Consider the following 16,833-nt stretch of genomic DNA (forward strand, 5'->3'; position numbering starts at 1 on the left):
TATTGAATGGAACAAAGTGTGGCTTTGTGTCATTGTTTTCAATAGCTAAATGGAGTGGAGCATAAAATGCTTTTATTTTATAAAATGTTCAATGAAAATGACAAAGTACTGTAATACAGTGGAGTAACGTGGGCAATTTAATTTAGAAATTAAAATTAATTGCTGGTGCTGATAACATCAGTCTAGCAAACATTTAAATATTATTATGTACCTAGGAATTATTGTTCATGAAGTACCTGGCTTTATAATTTGGCAGTCCCAAGAAATTGTCTCTATCATTTATATTAACTAGAACCAGATAAATTTTAGAAAAATGTGGTGGTTAGTCACTGGGTAGAATTTGTAGTCAGTATTTCTTTATCCTCATATGTAATCGATCTGCTGTAGCTTCTTGCATTTTGAGCAAATATTTGCATAGAAATTTCCTTAAAAAGTGCATAATAGCGTGTGTTGGTAGCTCAAGTTCATAATACAGTCCCAATGTTAGTTATCTTTCTATACAGTAGGTTTGCCATCTACTTTTTGAGTTTGTACATGCAACTTTGAAGAAAAATAGAATGATTGTCAGATTTTTCATAAAAATGGTTGCTGTCATATCTGTATTTCCATTATTCTGAGTAAGAATAATATTCTATGATGGAAGATTATAGTTCCTGTGTTTTGGGTAATTTATACTTACCTAAAATCTAACATAATTTCTTATATTTGCCTGCTTTTATGTAGTAACTAAGCTATTCATTGAGTCAAATCAAGCTAGTTTGTAGATTTATTTTAATTACACAAATAATATAAAGAATATAACTGTGTAATTCGTTCCTTTCAAAAATGCTTAGGTAGATAATATTGTGCAGTATAACTGGCAGAGGAGTCTTTCTAGCCAGCATTATAGGTTCATGAGCCAGAAATAATGCTATTGCCTGTTAGCTCAGAAAGTAAGTTTACAAAGATGGCTGTGGTGTGTTTGGGGGTTTTTTTTGTGGTTTTTTTTTTTTTTTTTTTGCTTTTAGCATAAAAATGCATCGAAGTTTTAACTTTGGAAAGCTGTGTTTCAGAGCTGGTTTTTGAAATTATGGTTAACTTCAGGAAGCCCCCCCCAACCCCCCAAAATAGATTTCTTTTTGGAAAAACTTTTTAGTCCATTAGAAATTATAGGTTCATATTCAATGAATAAATATAACACCTGGTACATTTTAACTGGTGACTTTTTTCATTATTAACTCACTGAATGATGGCTTCTTTTGCTGATATTTCCTGTAGGGAAATTAGTTTGACTGTTAACAATTTGTGCCGTAAATCCATTTGTATTGGGAAGCAGCTTCTGTCATTTCCTTAGCTAAGCAGTTAGAGAGTTGTTCTAGGCATTACATGCCTCTCAGCTTGTAATGATACTCTTGGGGAAAGGAAATACATGTGCAGGAACTCTGCAGCTTCAGGCCTGAAGGTACTACTACAAGCTACTTGGGTGTAATAGTAGGGAAACAGCCTACACAAATTACCTAATTTTTCCTTCCTTCTCCAAGCTTCTATATTTAGGCACTGAAAGGTTTTCTTAAATGGAAGAAAGGTTGTATTCTCTGATAATGTGTCATGTTTCTGAGACAAAAATGTAATAATTTTGGTTTTCTGTTTAATCATATTGTGAGTTACCTGTTAGTACAGGTAGATGTTAGACCAGAAGTGACTTTTCCATTCTAAGTCATTTTACCTGCAAAATTACGTTCTGGTGAAATGTCTGTCCTAGCTCAGATTTTCAACCATTTAATGTATTTTAAATCTTTCCTCCTCTTCAATAGAATTTACTCTTATCTTCTGACATATTTGCTGTGCCCACGCCCTTCCTGAGCTATCCTTAAGTCTTATATTTTAAGCTCTTCCCTTCTCTTTCCGCAGTAGCTCTTAACCCTGCAGCTCTATGCTCTGCCTGAGAATGCAGTTACTGGGAGGGAAGCACCAGTCCTGGGGGGGGGGGGGGTGTGCCACCTACAGAATGACTCTCAGGATCCAGCCTTAGCTGAGGTCTGTAGGCAGAAGACCTTATGAATCATATGTTCTGTTGAGTGTCACCTTCAGATAATCAACTGCTTTTTGCGTGATCATAGCCTGTTTATATAATTTGTTTTTGAAACTGCTTACTTGTTCAGATAAGTAGTTTCTCATTCAGCTGCTTAATTGAAGAAATTATTATCCCTGCAGTTGTTTGGTGCTATACTGGCACCTACTGGCTTAACAGTATATTTTTCTTGAACTTCACATAAGGCAGGCCACTATGAATGTATTTGAGAGATGTTCGCCCTGGAGGAATACATGATTGAATAAAAGTCTTCAGGCTTGCTCTTCCACCTCTCTCTATATTGGGTTTTGTCTTATTCATCCTGGTTTTTTATCAATATTTAGATGTAAAACCAACTTGTTATCAGTACGGTCTATGATCATAGTTACAGAGTTAGGCATGTTTTGTAATTTTTTTATTTGAAATGCAAGATTATGTTTCACTGCCATGTTTTATTTTCTTGTGATATACAAAGTATATTATCCTTCCTCTCCTTATGCCTGTGGACTGGGTGAGGATTGGCTATGAATACAACTTTTTGTTAAGCATTGTAACGTTTGCCTAGCTGCAAAGATAACTGGTGCTTTAAAGAGATGCCATTTTACTTCTGAGCTTTGTACGCATGCCAGGGTAATCCAGCGTCTGCTCCTCAGTGCAGCCAGCAGTCCTCTGTCCTGTCTAGCTTTCACAGGTTTGTACTGCTGGAAGGATTCTCCACCCATAGCTAATGTCCTACAATAACAGTATCAGCTATTGCAAGCAACCCCCATGCTGCTTCGTGCAAATATGTTCTTGCGTGTCTTCACCCTTTCAGTTTAGACTTTAGAAAGAACTATAGCAGTATTTTTTTTTTTTTTTTTTTGCCACAGAACGCCAGTAAGCATAAAAACCCAGTCAGGGTTGGTACATCAGAAGTAATACACACACTTCTCTTTTTTGCTTTAGGTGTTTTGTCCTGGAAGCACTGAGTTGATGAGCTGCCTTTCTAAGGGGTTGGTTTTCTTTTCTGCAAGGGTTATACGGCTGACGTGTGTTTAACTAACTTCTTGTTCGCCAGGGTGCCCCGATCCTGTTCTGCAGAGCTGCTTCAAGTCAGTTGGCTGCCAGCCTCTGATACCTTAACATAAACTTCATTAGATGAAAGCGTGTCTGTCAGTTCCCTGTTCTTGTAATATGTGGTCACAGACTCTGAGGGATTTTGTCATCCTAAATCATTTTATTTTAATAACTGTGGTAATGGTGGGGTTTTCTTGTGGAGACCCTTAAAGAACTTCTTTTTCCCCTGAGAGATTTATTAGTGGCTATGTGACACGCTGTGGAAAAGTTAGTCTCCAACAAACAAGTATAACTGTCTTACCTAAGTGTTTAAGACCAGTTACTGTTGTTGCTGTATGGGGTAAAGAACTGCAGTCTGAACGAGATAGCAGTAAATTAAATTTACATTTAATTTGGAAATTTCTGTAAAAAGGATAAAATAATGCTAAGATTCTAACTGCCCAGATCAGCCTTGTTGTCATTGTGGTACAAAAAACCAAATGGAAATTATTAGATTATTTTATATTTCTAATTATATTCTAAAATACTCTGGCTACCTCAATAGCATAGAGCCATTAAAACTTTTTTTTTTTTGCGTCCCTCAGCATGTTGTTGATTGTATCATAGTAGGATCTGGGATAGGCATCTTCCCTCCTCTGTGACTGTGTTCCTTTTTGCTCTTGGGGAGTGAGGGGAGATGAGTGTCATGGATATATAGTCTGCCAGGCTTGTTTAACATAACTAGACTTTAACAAAAGCAACCTATTACTTCATCAGATTATGGCCCAGTCTTTGCTGCAGAAACAGTAGAGTTCTGAAGTCTTTGCTTGCCGTGTCCTCAGAGTGTTAGAAAACTCTGTTCATTTTAGAAGGTTTAGCAAGAGAAATGAAGTTAAGACTATAGTAACCTGTTGGTTAGAGATGGTAATAGTAATCTGTTGGCTTTATACTGAACCAAGCGTGAAACTCTTATTTAAGCCCACTGATTTACTCCTAAGGATGGCAACTATTTGTGGCTGCAGTGGTTACATTACATGTAGAGAAAAAAGGAGCATACAGAAAAGGAAATTTTATTCAGCATTTCTGTATTTTCAGTGTTCTGGTCACCCATCCTTCATTGCCATAAAGTATCACTTGCCTTTTTCTTTAATCGTATCTAACTTTATCCTTAGTATTTAACTACATTTTGGCATAACATATTAATTTACTAATGTCTTTCCAAGTTATCTAAACATACATTAAAACACTGAAAATCTTTTTCTTTTCAGACAAGTCGGAGCTATACAGTGGTCCCAGTACTATGGTGCAAAACTTTAAACATCTCTGGTGGAATCAAATGAATCATTTTTACATTAATTTTTGCTTATATTGATATAAAGCTTTATAAACCTATGTTTTGGCAAGATAGAAAATATATTTAAAAAATGATAACCAGGTATTATTTTTTAATACTAAAAAGGTATATGGATTTCCAGTAAAAATACTGACTTTTAAATCGAATAAAAATAAATAACTTATCCAGATAAGCTCTCTGCATTTTAAATTTTTATTTTGAGAGGTTCATTGACAATTCTTACTTTATTGTTTTTAGTTGCTGATGCATGGTCAAGATGAGTGGACTAGGAGAAAACTCCTTGGATAGTTTGACCAATGAGTCAAGGAAGCGCAAGCCATTGCCCTGTGATACACCAGGTGCAAGGTAGGTTTATTAGACTTCTCTCTCTTTTGTATTATGAGTTTTTAAAAAGTAATTTTCAAGTTCTCATTGCTATTTAGAGTAAGTTCTAACTAGTAATTTTGTTCTGTTGAAAAATTCTTTAGGCCAGCTTCTGTTGTGAAGATATAAAACTACTGTTATGTGTAGATAGACCAAAGCTGATGAACCATGCTCTGTTATGAGACTCTTGCAGAAATCTTAATAGACTGAACATATAAGGAATCACTGAAGCTTTGATTGCAAGGCAAAAGAGGAAAAACTTCTTGCTTCACAGAAATTTCAAAGGCAGCAACTTATATCTGGTAATTGATTTGGCAGGCCTCATTTCAGGTGGTTACAGCCAGCACGGAGTACTGCAATAGGTTGAGCACTTTTTTAGACTTCTCATTCTCCAGAGTGGTTCTTCCCAAGCTTGTCTTGAATTGTGGCATTCCATGCTGTCTTCCTGCCCCTCACTCAGCTCTTGTCAGTGATCATTATCTGGGGGAACTGATTTTCTGTCCCAACCTCATTGCTTTTTGCCACGTGTAAAGGGTTCTGTGTTATCCTTTCATATTCTTGCTCCCACAGGGTATTAACCTGTATTAAATTTGTCTTCAGTTTCACCAAAATGTCGGGCATCATGTGTGCTTATATTTCTCCCTTTTATATACATGCCCACTGTCCCATGCCAGTTACCTCCATCATGCAACAGATTGTGTATGAGATCCTCAGATTCTTCCACTGTATTCCACTATCTCTTTTTGAGTGTCCATTCCAATTTCTCTCTCCTCCAGTGTCTATCTGTCCATTCAGGAATTCGGTTTTTCAGTTTGTCACCCTTCGTTAGCTTTCTTCATCTTTCAAGCCCCTGCTTTGTCATGTGTTTGTTTTCTCCAGTATTGGTCCATGCATGCTTTCCTAACTATTCCACTTGGTTGCTTCTCAAAGAATATTCATTCTTTGATTCCCTCAGAGTGCCCATTCTTGCCCCTTTCCTTTCTCCTGAGTCCTCCTTTTCCTACTCTTGGCATACTCTGAGTATGATGCTGTTCTCTCTCTTTATTTAGGCTGTAGACAGTGTCTTTACTCAGCACGTTAATCTGTGTAGGAAAAGGAATTTCAGAGAGGGACTTTCTCCAGCAATATTAGGTTGTCTGGGATTCTGATTTTCTTGGATGTTGGGATGGCGTTTTTGTCCTGATTCCTAGAAATTTCTCTGAGCTATCACCTTCTGTATTCATCTCATTACAAGCAAACCAAAGGGATTTCATAGAATGTTAAAATTCTATTTCATTTGTCTAATAAACTATAAACAAATCTGAAGTAACTTTTAAGGTTAAAATATTTTTTTCTATATAATATTACAGTTTTATAACAGGCAATTGCTATTTTCATTAAATTTAACCACAGAGTTATCACAGGAGGATTTTTTTGATAAGTAACACTCTCATATCCTCTTAAGATAAATTTGTACTTCAAATTCTTAAAAAAAAAAAACCCACAAAACCCAAAGCCAAACAGCAATGTAACAAAACACACACCCCACGCATGCCCCTTCAGATTTATGTTTTCTGGAAGAATAACCTCTACCTAGGTTTAAAAGGTATGTGTTACATGCAGTACATTAAAGTTCACAGAGTGAGCACAGCTTTTGTGTATGATGGTATGTAAGTGTGTGAAATGATGTTTTTGGTTTCTAGTCTGACCTGCAGTGGTGAGAAGCGTCGGCGTGAGCAGGAAAGCAAATACATTGAAGAACTGGCTGAACTGATATCTGCTAATCTGAGTGACATTGACAATTTCAATGTCAAACCAGACAAATGTGCTATTTTAAAAGAAACCGTGAGACAGATTCGACAGATAAAAGAGCAAGGTACACTCCCCTGTGAAGCCAAAATAAATAATTTCATTTTCTTGTGATTCCTTTTCCAAAGCAGTAGTTACCTGGGAAATTGGGTGATGTTTTTCACAGTAGCATGTAACTGAGAAAAGTCTTCAGACCTTGACTTGAACAAAACCTTTAATATGCCTTAAATAATTTTATGTTTAAAAGTTAGCAAGTATTTACCATCACTACTTTTTATTGGGAATCAGGGCTTTAGAACTTTGTATGGCCTTTATTATCAATTTCCTGAAAATACTGGGAAAGCTTGAGATAGTCCACAAAGAAACTAAAAACATGATATCGTACCGTCAGCTGGTACAATATACCAAATACCCACTGGTATGAGGAATACTGTCGTCTTTCACTTCAAGGGACTTCATGCTTAAAGGGACTTTAATGCTTTGAAATGAATTTCTTAAAAAATACTAGTTTCTTATGGGGGCACACTTCCAATCAGATAGATAAATTTTTATTGCTGTTTTTTATATTATGTTTCTATGGACTTTGCTTTCTTTTCTTGTGCTGTTTAATACATGCTTCCTAAATGTTTAAGCATTGGACTCCAATATATTTAAAATGCATTTAGCTTGAGATCAGATAATTAAATAGTGCAGTTGACTGTACTCGGGATATAGTTAAGTCAACAAAGGAGAAAACAGCAGTGCATCAATTTTTTGTAATTTTTGCCAGCCAGTGTAAACCTGCGTGGTACAGTAACATTTTTTTTTTAACGGACAAGTATATGCAAAGCCTATTTTTTGAAATGTATAGTGAGGGGTATATATATATGAAATTTTTTTAAACCCCTCCCTCCTTCCCCCCACCCATCCCCCAATGACTATAGCCTGCTGAGTGTATCTATTGCCTTTGGACAGTAAAGCATTAAAAAAAATCAAGTGAGCTACAGTGTATATTTTACCTATCTTGGTAAATTGCCACATCTTTTGAAAACATGTTACAACAATTCTAAAAAAAATAATCCTAACTACTGTTTTTAATGTTTTTCTAGTATAATCTAGTGTATTCTGACGTAATAATTCTGTTGGATTATGGACTTGAGTATGTTGTGCTCCTCTTGCAGTCTGCTTAGTACCACAGAGCAAAGTTTACTATTTGCTTTCTGTAATTCTGCTGCCTGGTGTGGATTCCCATTCCACCTTCCCCTGCAATTGATTTATTTAGGATATTTTGATTCTTAAAATAAAATTTTACTCTACACACACACACACATATATGCACACGTATATTAGCATGAGCCAAAGCCTTTTTGTAGAATAATGGTCATGGCATCTGAAGACTGTGACCAGCAATGATGAGGTGATGAAAATAAAACCAGAAGGAAGAGATATGTATAACGAGAGTGTTGAAAGATTGAAAGGTTCAGCAGGGATTCATCAGACAGATGATCCCAAAAGCAGCAGAAGAAATATTGTTCACAAAACAAGTTGATCCAACTTTAACTGTCGGGTCAGTTTATGTAAGCAGAAGGTTTGGCATGATGTAGCTGTGACATTTTTTCTGATCTTAAGCAACTAACGATATATGAGACTTCCTCTCTTATTTGTGCTTTTTTTTCTGGCCTTTGTTCACATGCTTCCTAGAATCTGGCTTGTAATGTTAAACTGTGGTCTTCCTATGAAATGTTGCTTTGCTGAAATGTGTCTTTTGGGTTTCAGGAAAAGCGGTTTCTAATGATGACGATGTTCAGAAAGCTGATGTATCTTCTACGGGTCAAGGAGTTATTGATAAGGATTCATTGGGACCTCTTTTATTACAGGCAAGTACAAATTAGGCCCTAGTAAATCCCTATGGAGACAAATACTTAAGGCAGGTGAAAATATTACAGTAAAACCTGCAATCCTGTAGTAATACATGGTATGTAGGAACTATACAGAACTATGTTTGAAAGGGACAGGAATAAAATCTGTCATATTTTCTTAATTTTGCTGAAATTCTCTGTAGAAAGAAAAAGAACAACAGCATTTGGCTTTTTCTGATATTCTTGTGCTTTACTTTCTCCAGCACTCATTAGCAAATTACCACTAAAGCAGTGCTCAGTAGTACGAGGAATATTTTGCTTTTTTAGGGGATAGGCATTAAAATAAATGGGTGAGGTTTTGCAAAGACTAGAGGTTTGTGATGGCTATTGGGGTTTGTGTTTCTAAACTGTGAAGTGTTTTAAACAAATGTTGCCATCAAGTGAAATAACTTACGAATAATTGCAAAAAAAGGTAAATAGCAGATACCTTTTATTTACGCCTAGAAAACCAACCCCATATTTACAAGTCCATTAAACAGCACTTTTGAAACGTAACTGTTCAGTACCTACGTGGTGTTGAATTTTTCTTTCAGTTAAGATAATACAGTATTTTAAGGTATGAATAGACCCTCTCCTCTTATCTCATCACTTGCTGGCGGAAATGTCTTCACGTTCATATCTTACTCCTTGTTGCTACTGAATTTCTTCTTGTTTCAATTTGCCAGTTATTGAAATAATGTTACAAATTCATTATCTTGTGTTCAAATAAAGCAAAGAAACAAGAAGGCTGGTTATCACTGTGAAAGAGCTCTGTGGAATAACAAATGAACAGATTAATTCTTAATATTGAAATCATTCCTTACCAGACAGTTTCCTCAGAGAAAAATTTAAAACTTCAGCTCTACCCTTGAAAAGAAATGCATGTATTGTAACTTGACATTTATCACCCACATAGACTCTAAACTGAATTGTGTTCAGAATTAGTCAGTGTGTCTTACATGATGTGTTGTCACGTTAATGTTTAGGCACTGGACGGTTTCCTGTTTGTTGTGAATCGAGATGGGAACATAGTATTTGTGTCAGAAAACGTCACACAGTATCTGCAGTATAAACAAGAAGATTTGGTTAATACAAGTGTCTATGGAATCTTGCATGAAGAGGACCGGAAGGACTTTCTTAAAAACTTACCTAAATCTTCAGGTAATAAAAGCTGACTTACTAGACTGTTACTAGGCTATTTGAAAACAATTAGAGAAGGAAAAGCACGACTTGTAATTTGTTTTCAAAGGTTATCCACTACTTATACAGACAATATCTGACTGTATAGAAGTATGTTGAAAATATTACTGAGTTCTTACTAAAGCACACTACCAGAAATAAATGTGCTGGAAATTCACACTACTTCAGCCTTTGCAGTTTGTTTACCTGTAATTTAAAACCGGGATCCTAAAGGAACCTGTTACCTCAAGCCACAAGATGAGTTGAGGGGACTGCTTGTTTTTTAAATCTATGAATGACTTCTCAGCTCTCCTTCAAGCGACTGAAAGTGTCATGTAAAGGAAAGGGTTTTTTTACTTGGTTCTGAATACTACTATTCCCAAGATATAAAGCCGGTGGTATATTGAAAAAGCATCTTAAATATTCTTTAATCCCTCTAATCTAGGAGCAAGAAAATATAAGAAAAATCAGTTATGAATTGATTTTATCTGAAAATTTTTATAAATTTTTACTGTGTTCTTTTAAGTTAATGGAGTTGCCTGGACCAATGAATCGCCCAGACAGAAGAGTCATACATTCAATTGCCGGATGATGGTGAAAACTTCTCATGATCTTTTGGAAGATGTAGGCAGCCACCAGGATACTCGTCAAAGATATGAAACAATGCAGTGCTTTGCTTTATCACAGCCAAGAGCTATGATGGAAGAGGGGGAAGGTAGGAAATTTTGTGGAATTACTGTGCACAAAAGAAATCTCTGAGTAGAGCTTTCTGGTATTTGGTATGTGTGATGAGACCTGGAACTTCTGCAATCCATTTTTGAGTAAGTAGGAACAGAATGCAAAAACTTACTTGTTGTTTATGCTTCCATTTTAATAATGAAGGACTCTTCAGCTATTTTATTAGATGCTTTAATAGAGTAAAACAGGAGAAAAAGTAAAGAAGAAACATTCTTTTTTTATATACAGATTTGCAGTCCTGTATGATTTGTGTGGCACGTCGTATCACAACTGCAGAAAGGGTATTTCCAACAAATCCAGAGAGCTTTATTACAAGACATGATCTTTCAGGTGAGAAATGTACCAAAATGAAGGTGTCGTCTCTTTTTTTTTTTTTTTTTTTTTGTTGTGTCCGTGTGCTTATTTTAAATAAATTATGTATGTGTGTTTGTAGAGACTAGCAGAATTCATCCTGAGAATTCCCAACTGGTTTTTGCAATATACCTCTGTTGGCAGTGGGGTATAATAACTGTGGGATGCATTGTCTGCCTCTATGCTAGTATGCTGTTGGTTGGCAGCTTGGTATAAAGCATTACTTGGTTTTTATTTTAACGTGGCAGCATTTCAAATGGTTGTCATTGTGCTTTCTTTTACACGTAAGAAATATTTTAAATCATAACTGAAGCTAATGAAAGTTCTTTAGAATGCTTGTATTTTTCTGCAGTGCATGAGCTAATGTTTAAAGTGTTTTATGCTGTTTAAATTGGAATACTTATATAATCTAGATGGGGCTTTTTCGATGCCAGTTAATGTTTATGATATTCATTTGTGGATGTAGTTGGTCAGTATTTTTGAAAATTCTACTGTGTATGCATCCTTTGGTTGCCTGTAATGCGAGACTAAAGTTACTGTTTTCTGAAGCTCTGGCATTAACCTCTGGGTGCTTAACTTCCTCTTATTCAGTTCTTTAAATCCCTTTGAATAGTGATGTTTTAACAAGCAGCATCATATTCTCTCACATGGCAGATAATTCATAAATGTAAATTATGCATACTCAAATTTGGTGTTAGGCTGATGAACAATTAATTGAAATGGTGATACTGGAGCCTTCTGAAATGTACCAGATTTATACAAAGGGATTGGCATAGTCATAAACACAGTGGAACACAGGAAGTTCAATTTAAATATGAGAAAAACCTTCTTCCCTGTGCGGGTGCCAGAGCAGTGGCACAGGCTGCCCAGGGAGGCTGTGGGGTCCCTTCCCTGGAGACATTCACACCCCGCCTGGACGTGGTCCTGTGCCCCTGCTCTGGGGGTGCCTGCTCAAGCAGGGGTGGGACGGGGTGATCTCCAGAGGCCCCTTCCAGCCCCCACCATTCTGTGATTCTGTGATAAAGAGTTTAACTTGTATTTTCTTTCCCATTACAGGCAAGCTTGTCAACATTGATACAAACTCATTGCGGTCTTCCATGAGACCTGGCTTTGAAGACATAATTCGTCGGTGTATTCAGAGGTTCTTATGCCATAATGATGGACAGTCATGGTCAAACAAACGCCACTATCATGAAGGTAGAAATATGTTTGCAGTGTCGGTCATACTGCTTTTCCTAGGGGCTGCATTTTTTTCTGAAAAACAAAACCGCTAAATTCTGCCCATGTTCATGTTTTTCATATTTTTTTGTTAGTGTTAATTTCTGTGACTCATATTTACAAGCTAAAGCAGGATGACCCCTTGAGAAATAGGAATTCTGATGGAAGTTATGTGGCTTTTCTAATGTGTGCCTCTACAATTTCCATGGAAAGTGTCAGATGCATGGTCTGGGAGCCTGAAGTAATCTGTTTTTCCACAGACAGCTACAGCAATGACAGTGACAGCTATATTTCTGAAATAACATGTAATCCTTAATTATTATCTTTGTTTAACAGTTTGTCTTTCCTTTTATTTTAATTCATCTTTTCTTTTATTAAAGGATAGCTCACTAAAAGTGGAAACAGTTGTGTTGATGCCTTTTTCTTACTCAAGACGCAAGCGTTCAAAATATTTTCAGTGTTGCAGTGTTATGTATTTTGTAATGTTAATTTGATAACCTTGATAGACAAAGTGAAGTACAGCCACTGTCTATAGTAGGAAAGATGACATTTTCTAAGTTTTCTAAACTCTAGTATTTTTTGAAGGATTCACGGTGTAATTCAGGTAGAGGGATTTTAAACAAAGGGAAACATACTGGCAGAAAATGGAGGTTCCATTCCATTGGAAGGTCTTCAACTTGACCGAGTAACTAAATCCTAAATTAACAAGAAATTTGGAGCTCGGATGAAAAGCAATGGTTTCCACAATTTTTTGATTGGAACAAAACCTGTAAACTTAAAAACTTCATCTGAAGGCTTCTAAGTTTCATTTCTATTCCATATTAATTACCTGTATGTTTTAGTGCGATTACTATTTAAGTGTTGACTAGTCCTCCTCCCCAGGGAGGAGCCATGGAAACCTCCTAACCTAGCCCTGGAAGTCTGTCAACAAATGTAGAACTTTGCCAGCTGTGCATGGTGAGCACAAAATACTGCAGCATCAAAATAAACTTGGTTGCTTTTATCTTCCCTCTACTAATTTAGGAGAAAATGTGGAATACTTCCTTTTCCTGAATATGTCTTGGGTGTGAAATTTTTTTTTTACGTATCCGGCAAATTAAGGGTATTGTTTTACAAATCTATAGAGTGCATATTATTAGTTCTTGGCTTTTTAAATATGAACTATATTTGTGTATTTCCTTTACAGCTTATACACAAGGTCATGCTGAAACACCACTGTATCGGTTTTCTTTAGCGGATGGTACTATAGTGACAGCGCAAACAAAGAGTAAACTATTTCGAAATCCTGTAACTAATGACCGCCATGGATTTGTCTCTACCCACTTTCTTCAAAGGTGAAATCAGTGGTATCTGTTTGTCGTTCAAGTGTCATAGCTTTTAAAAATGTATCTGACCTTGAAGATACTTGAAAAAAAAATAGTATACCAAAGCATTTTATCTGATTAAAACTCAAACAGAGGAGGAATAACTTGGGAAGCAGAGTTGCATAGCATACAAATAAATGTGTCAGCCTATCACTGACACTCCTAACTTAACTGCGTGACAGTCACAGTCAAAAGAGAGGTTTTCCCCAGTATCTGTGTGGAGCCTGTATTATGTATGCATTATTCTTTTGGGTTAACAATTAATAATGATGAAACACTGAAGATAGAAATGCTCAGTTACATGCTTTATCTTACTCCTTTTAATTGCAGACCAATTAAAAAGACAACAAAACCCCCTCAGATGAATCATTGATGACTCAAAGTTAAATGTACCTTAAAGAGCACTTCCTGTGACCTGTTCTTGTTGATTGCAAGAATAATTGAAATGCCACTCTGGAGGGAATCTGCTTCTGACATTAAAATGCCTCCAGATGCTGAAAAATGAGTAGCTGAGATTGTTCAGGGCACTATTAGTGTGCAGAGTAGAATGGTGTCATGCATTGACTTGGAGAGGGAGTAAAAGGAGGAAGGTGTTTAAACTGATAAACCTGACTTGTGACTGTTGGTGAAAGCCTTTTGAAGGGGTAATACTGTATATAGTTGAAATTCAAACCACCTAAAGGACCAAGCACTTCTGTAATGAATAAACGCATGGTATGGTGGTAGTAGTTCTGCTTTTGTGGAAACTTGAATTCTCACTGTTCTTTTTGAAAAATACTTGGAAAATTATTTAATTATGTTATTCTGTCTTTGTAGCACTTGATTCCAAATAAGGTTTTAATTTGTTTTCTTGGGATTTCTGGGGATGTTGTTCAACTTGCAGAGAACAAAATGGATTTCGGCCAAATCCTACTTCAGTTGGGCAAAACATCAGAACACCTGTGGCTGGAAACACGAACTCTGTTGGTGGTCTTATGAACATGTCACCTGGTCAAGCCATGCCAATGCAGAACAGGAACTATGGTGTGGGAGATCCCAACGCAGTGGGTCAGCTTGGCAGCACTCGATATGGAGGCCCTGGTAACATGGGGCCAGTGAACTCTGCATCCGGAATGCAGCCCTCTGCTTATCAGAACAACAGTTATGGGCTAAATATAAGTAGCCCACCACATGGTAGTCCTGGTTTAACTTCCAACCAACAGAATCTAATGATATCTCCTAGGAATCGAGGGAGCCCAAAAATGAGTTCTCACCAGTTTTCTCCAGTTACAGGTATTTTACTTTTGCTATAAGCTCTTTTTATTTTTTTAAGCTATCTTTTCTCACCTTTATCTGAATTCCATCTTTCATTCTTTTTACCAGTTCTATATGACCTTGTATGTGTTACTTAAATGGTAGCATACCTAATTTCATGGTAAAAAAATTGTTTAAAAATAATTATGTGGCAGTCGTACATAATCCAAAGGAAAAGTAGATACAGACAGCACTGTAGCCTAACAGGTTTGATCTCTGTCATGCGATACAGGTATGCACTCTCCGATGGGATCTGCCAGCAACACCGGCAACAGCACTTTCTCTAGCAGTTCTCTTAGTGCTCTTCAAGCCATTAGCGAGGGTGTTGGAACTTCCCTTTTATCAACACTTTCTTCACCGGGTCCAAAATTGGATAATTCCCCAAACGTGAGCATAGCTCAGCAAAGTAAAACGAGTACCCAGGACTCCAAAAGCCCTTCTGGTTTGTATTGTGAGCAAAACCAAGTGGAAAGTTCCATCTGCCAGTCAAACAGCAGAGATCTCCTTGGTGAAAAAGATAGTAAAGAGGGAAATCTGGAGACATGTGAAAGTCAGAGAGGACCATCTGAAAGCAAAGGTCATAAAAAACTGCTTCAGCTACTCACGTGCTCCTCAGATGAAAGAGGACATTCTACAGCATCAAGCTCACCTTTAGACTCAAATTGTAAAGAACCTTCTACCAATGTTACCAGTCCTTCAGGAGTTTCCTCGTCAACTTCTGGAGGGGTATCTTCCTCCTCAAACATGCATGGGTCGCTCCTGCAAGAGAAGCATAGGATTTTACATAAATTGTTGCAGAATGGTAATTCTCCTGCAGAAGTAGCCAAGATCACTGCTGAAGCTACTGGTAAAGACACCTATCATGATGCTAGTAATACAGCCCCCTGCGGAGAAGGCACTGTCAAACAGGAACAACTGAGCCCAAAGAAGAAGGAAAACAATGCTTTACTAAGATATCTGTTAGATAAAGATGATGTTAAGGACCCACTTTCCAAAGAGTTGAAGCCTAAAGTAGAAAGTGTGGATAATAAAATGGGGCAATGCAGTAGTTCTACAATTCCTACTTCTAGTCAAGAAAAAGAGATGAAAATAAAAACAGAACCAGCAGAGGAGGTACAGTATAATGTAAAATGATGGTAGTGAACAAACCAATATTTTCTTATAACAGTGAATGGCTAAATAAGAGCATGCTTTTTAGTATGCGTGTGTAAACATTTCTAAGAAAGTTCTGTGCAAATGGTGTGAAACTACGCTCAGGTTTTATAAAGTTTCAGGTACCTGAAAAAGCACAACGAGAACTACAGGATGTGTACGTAACCAAACGTGGTGTACTGAAGTCCTAGACTAATGCTATCCTGAAGTTATGGTACAATTAAGGTGTCATATATTTACAGATTATTCCTTAAAATCAGATCTTTAACATCTGCTTTCTCACATAGCACATGTTTATGGCTTACTAGGAAATGGAGCTGTGCCTGCCTCTGTAACTAGTTGGCAGTATAATAGCAAAAGGTGAAACACGATTTCAGTTTGAAAATATAAACAATACGCAAAAATGTGTGATACTTAAAGTAGCTGTAGATTGGTTGTGGTTCATTCATTGGTTCTAGCACTCTTTTTTTCCTTAAATGAGGGGAAAAGTTCCAAATAAATATATATTCTGCATTCAAGTAAAAATATATATATATGTGTATATATATTTATTTGTTTCAATGTTTATGCAGTCGAAATTCCAAGAAATGTCACGATGTAGCAAACTACGTCACCATGGAACAACTCTTCTGAAAACAGCAGTCCACTTGTTAGGGACAGCTGTTCCTATAAAGTATAGACAATATTTCTTTTGTATTTAGTTCCTAAGGTACATTTGGAACTGCTTCAAAGTAAATAATATGGTCAATATGGCAGAGTTTACTAAAATCACATTGATATCTTAGAACTAGGATTTCCCAAGTCAGTAATAACTATGTAAATAAAAAATCACTGCACAATTTTTATATTAGTTATTGGCTGGCTATAAATGAAATGCCACTTCTTTTGAGTACCGCTTAAGGAACAGGCACTAACTACTGTGTAATAGTACCCAAAGCGTAGTTCCAGTACTCGCTCCTGAGATCTAATTAACATATTCAGAGAAGCTTGTTTTGTGAAGATATGAATCCACAATATGCAATTCTTTTTCTGTTAAAACTGCATCTGATTTAAGGACAAATTTTTAAAGAA

The 16,833-nt window shown here is 36.6% G+C and overlaps 1 protein-coding gene across 8 annotated transcripts in view; it reads left to right on the forward strand.

Moving 5' to 3' along the window:
* Positions 1-16,833, forward strand: part of NCOA3 (nuclear receptor coactivator 3) — an 88,199-nt gene that overhangs the window by 56,680 nt on the left and 14,686 nt on the right. For 7 of the 8 annotated variants that reach the window (XR_012663060.1, XM_075109207.1, XM_075109209.1 and 4 more), the window contains exons 4-13: positions 4,677-4,784; positions 6,485-6,657; positions 8,346-8,446; positions 9,454-9,628; positions 10,173-10,361; positions 10,613-10,714; positions 11,792-11,932; positions 13,140-13,287; positions 14,201-14,589; positions 14,843-15,723. Coding sequence is in view for 7 of the 8 variants with exons in the window: in XM_075109207.1 (XP_074965308.1) it covers positions 4,687-4,784; positions 6,485-6,657; positions 8,346-8,446; positions 9,454-9,628; positions 10,173-10,361; positions 10,613-10,714; positions 11,792-11,932; positions 13,140-13,287; positions 14,201-14,589; positions 14,843-15,723 (2,397 nt within the window). In the remaining variant the exon portion in view is untranslated. Of the gene's footprint in view, positions 1-4,676; positions 4,785-4,906; positions 5,105-6,484; positions 6,658-8,345; positions 8,447-9,453; positions 9,629-10,172; positions 10,362-10,612; positions 10,715-11,791; positions 11,933-13,139; positions 13,288-14,200; positions 14,590-14,842; positions 15,724-16,833 lie in introns of those variants that run through there. The other variant, XM_075109213.1, reaches the window with a different exon arrangement.

Source organism: Phalacrocorax aristotelis, chromosome 13 (genome assembly GCF_949628215.1).
Source record: "Phalacrocorax aristotelis chromosome 13, bGulAri2.1, whole genome shotgun sequence".
NCBI lineage: Eukaryota > Metazoa > Chordata > Aves > Suliformes > Phalacrocoracidae > Phalacrocorax > Phalacrocorax aristotelis.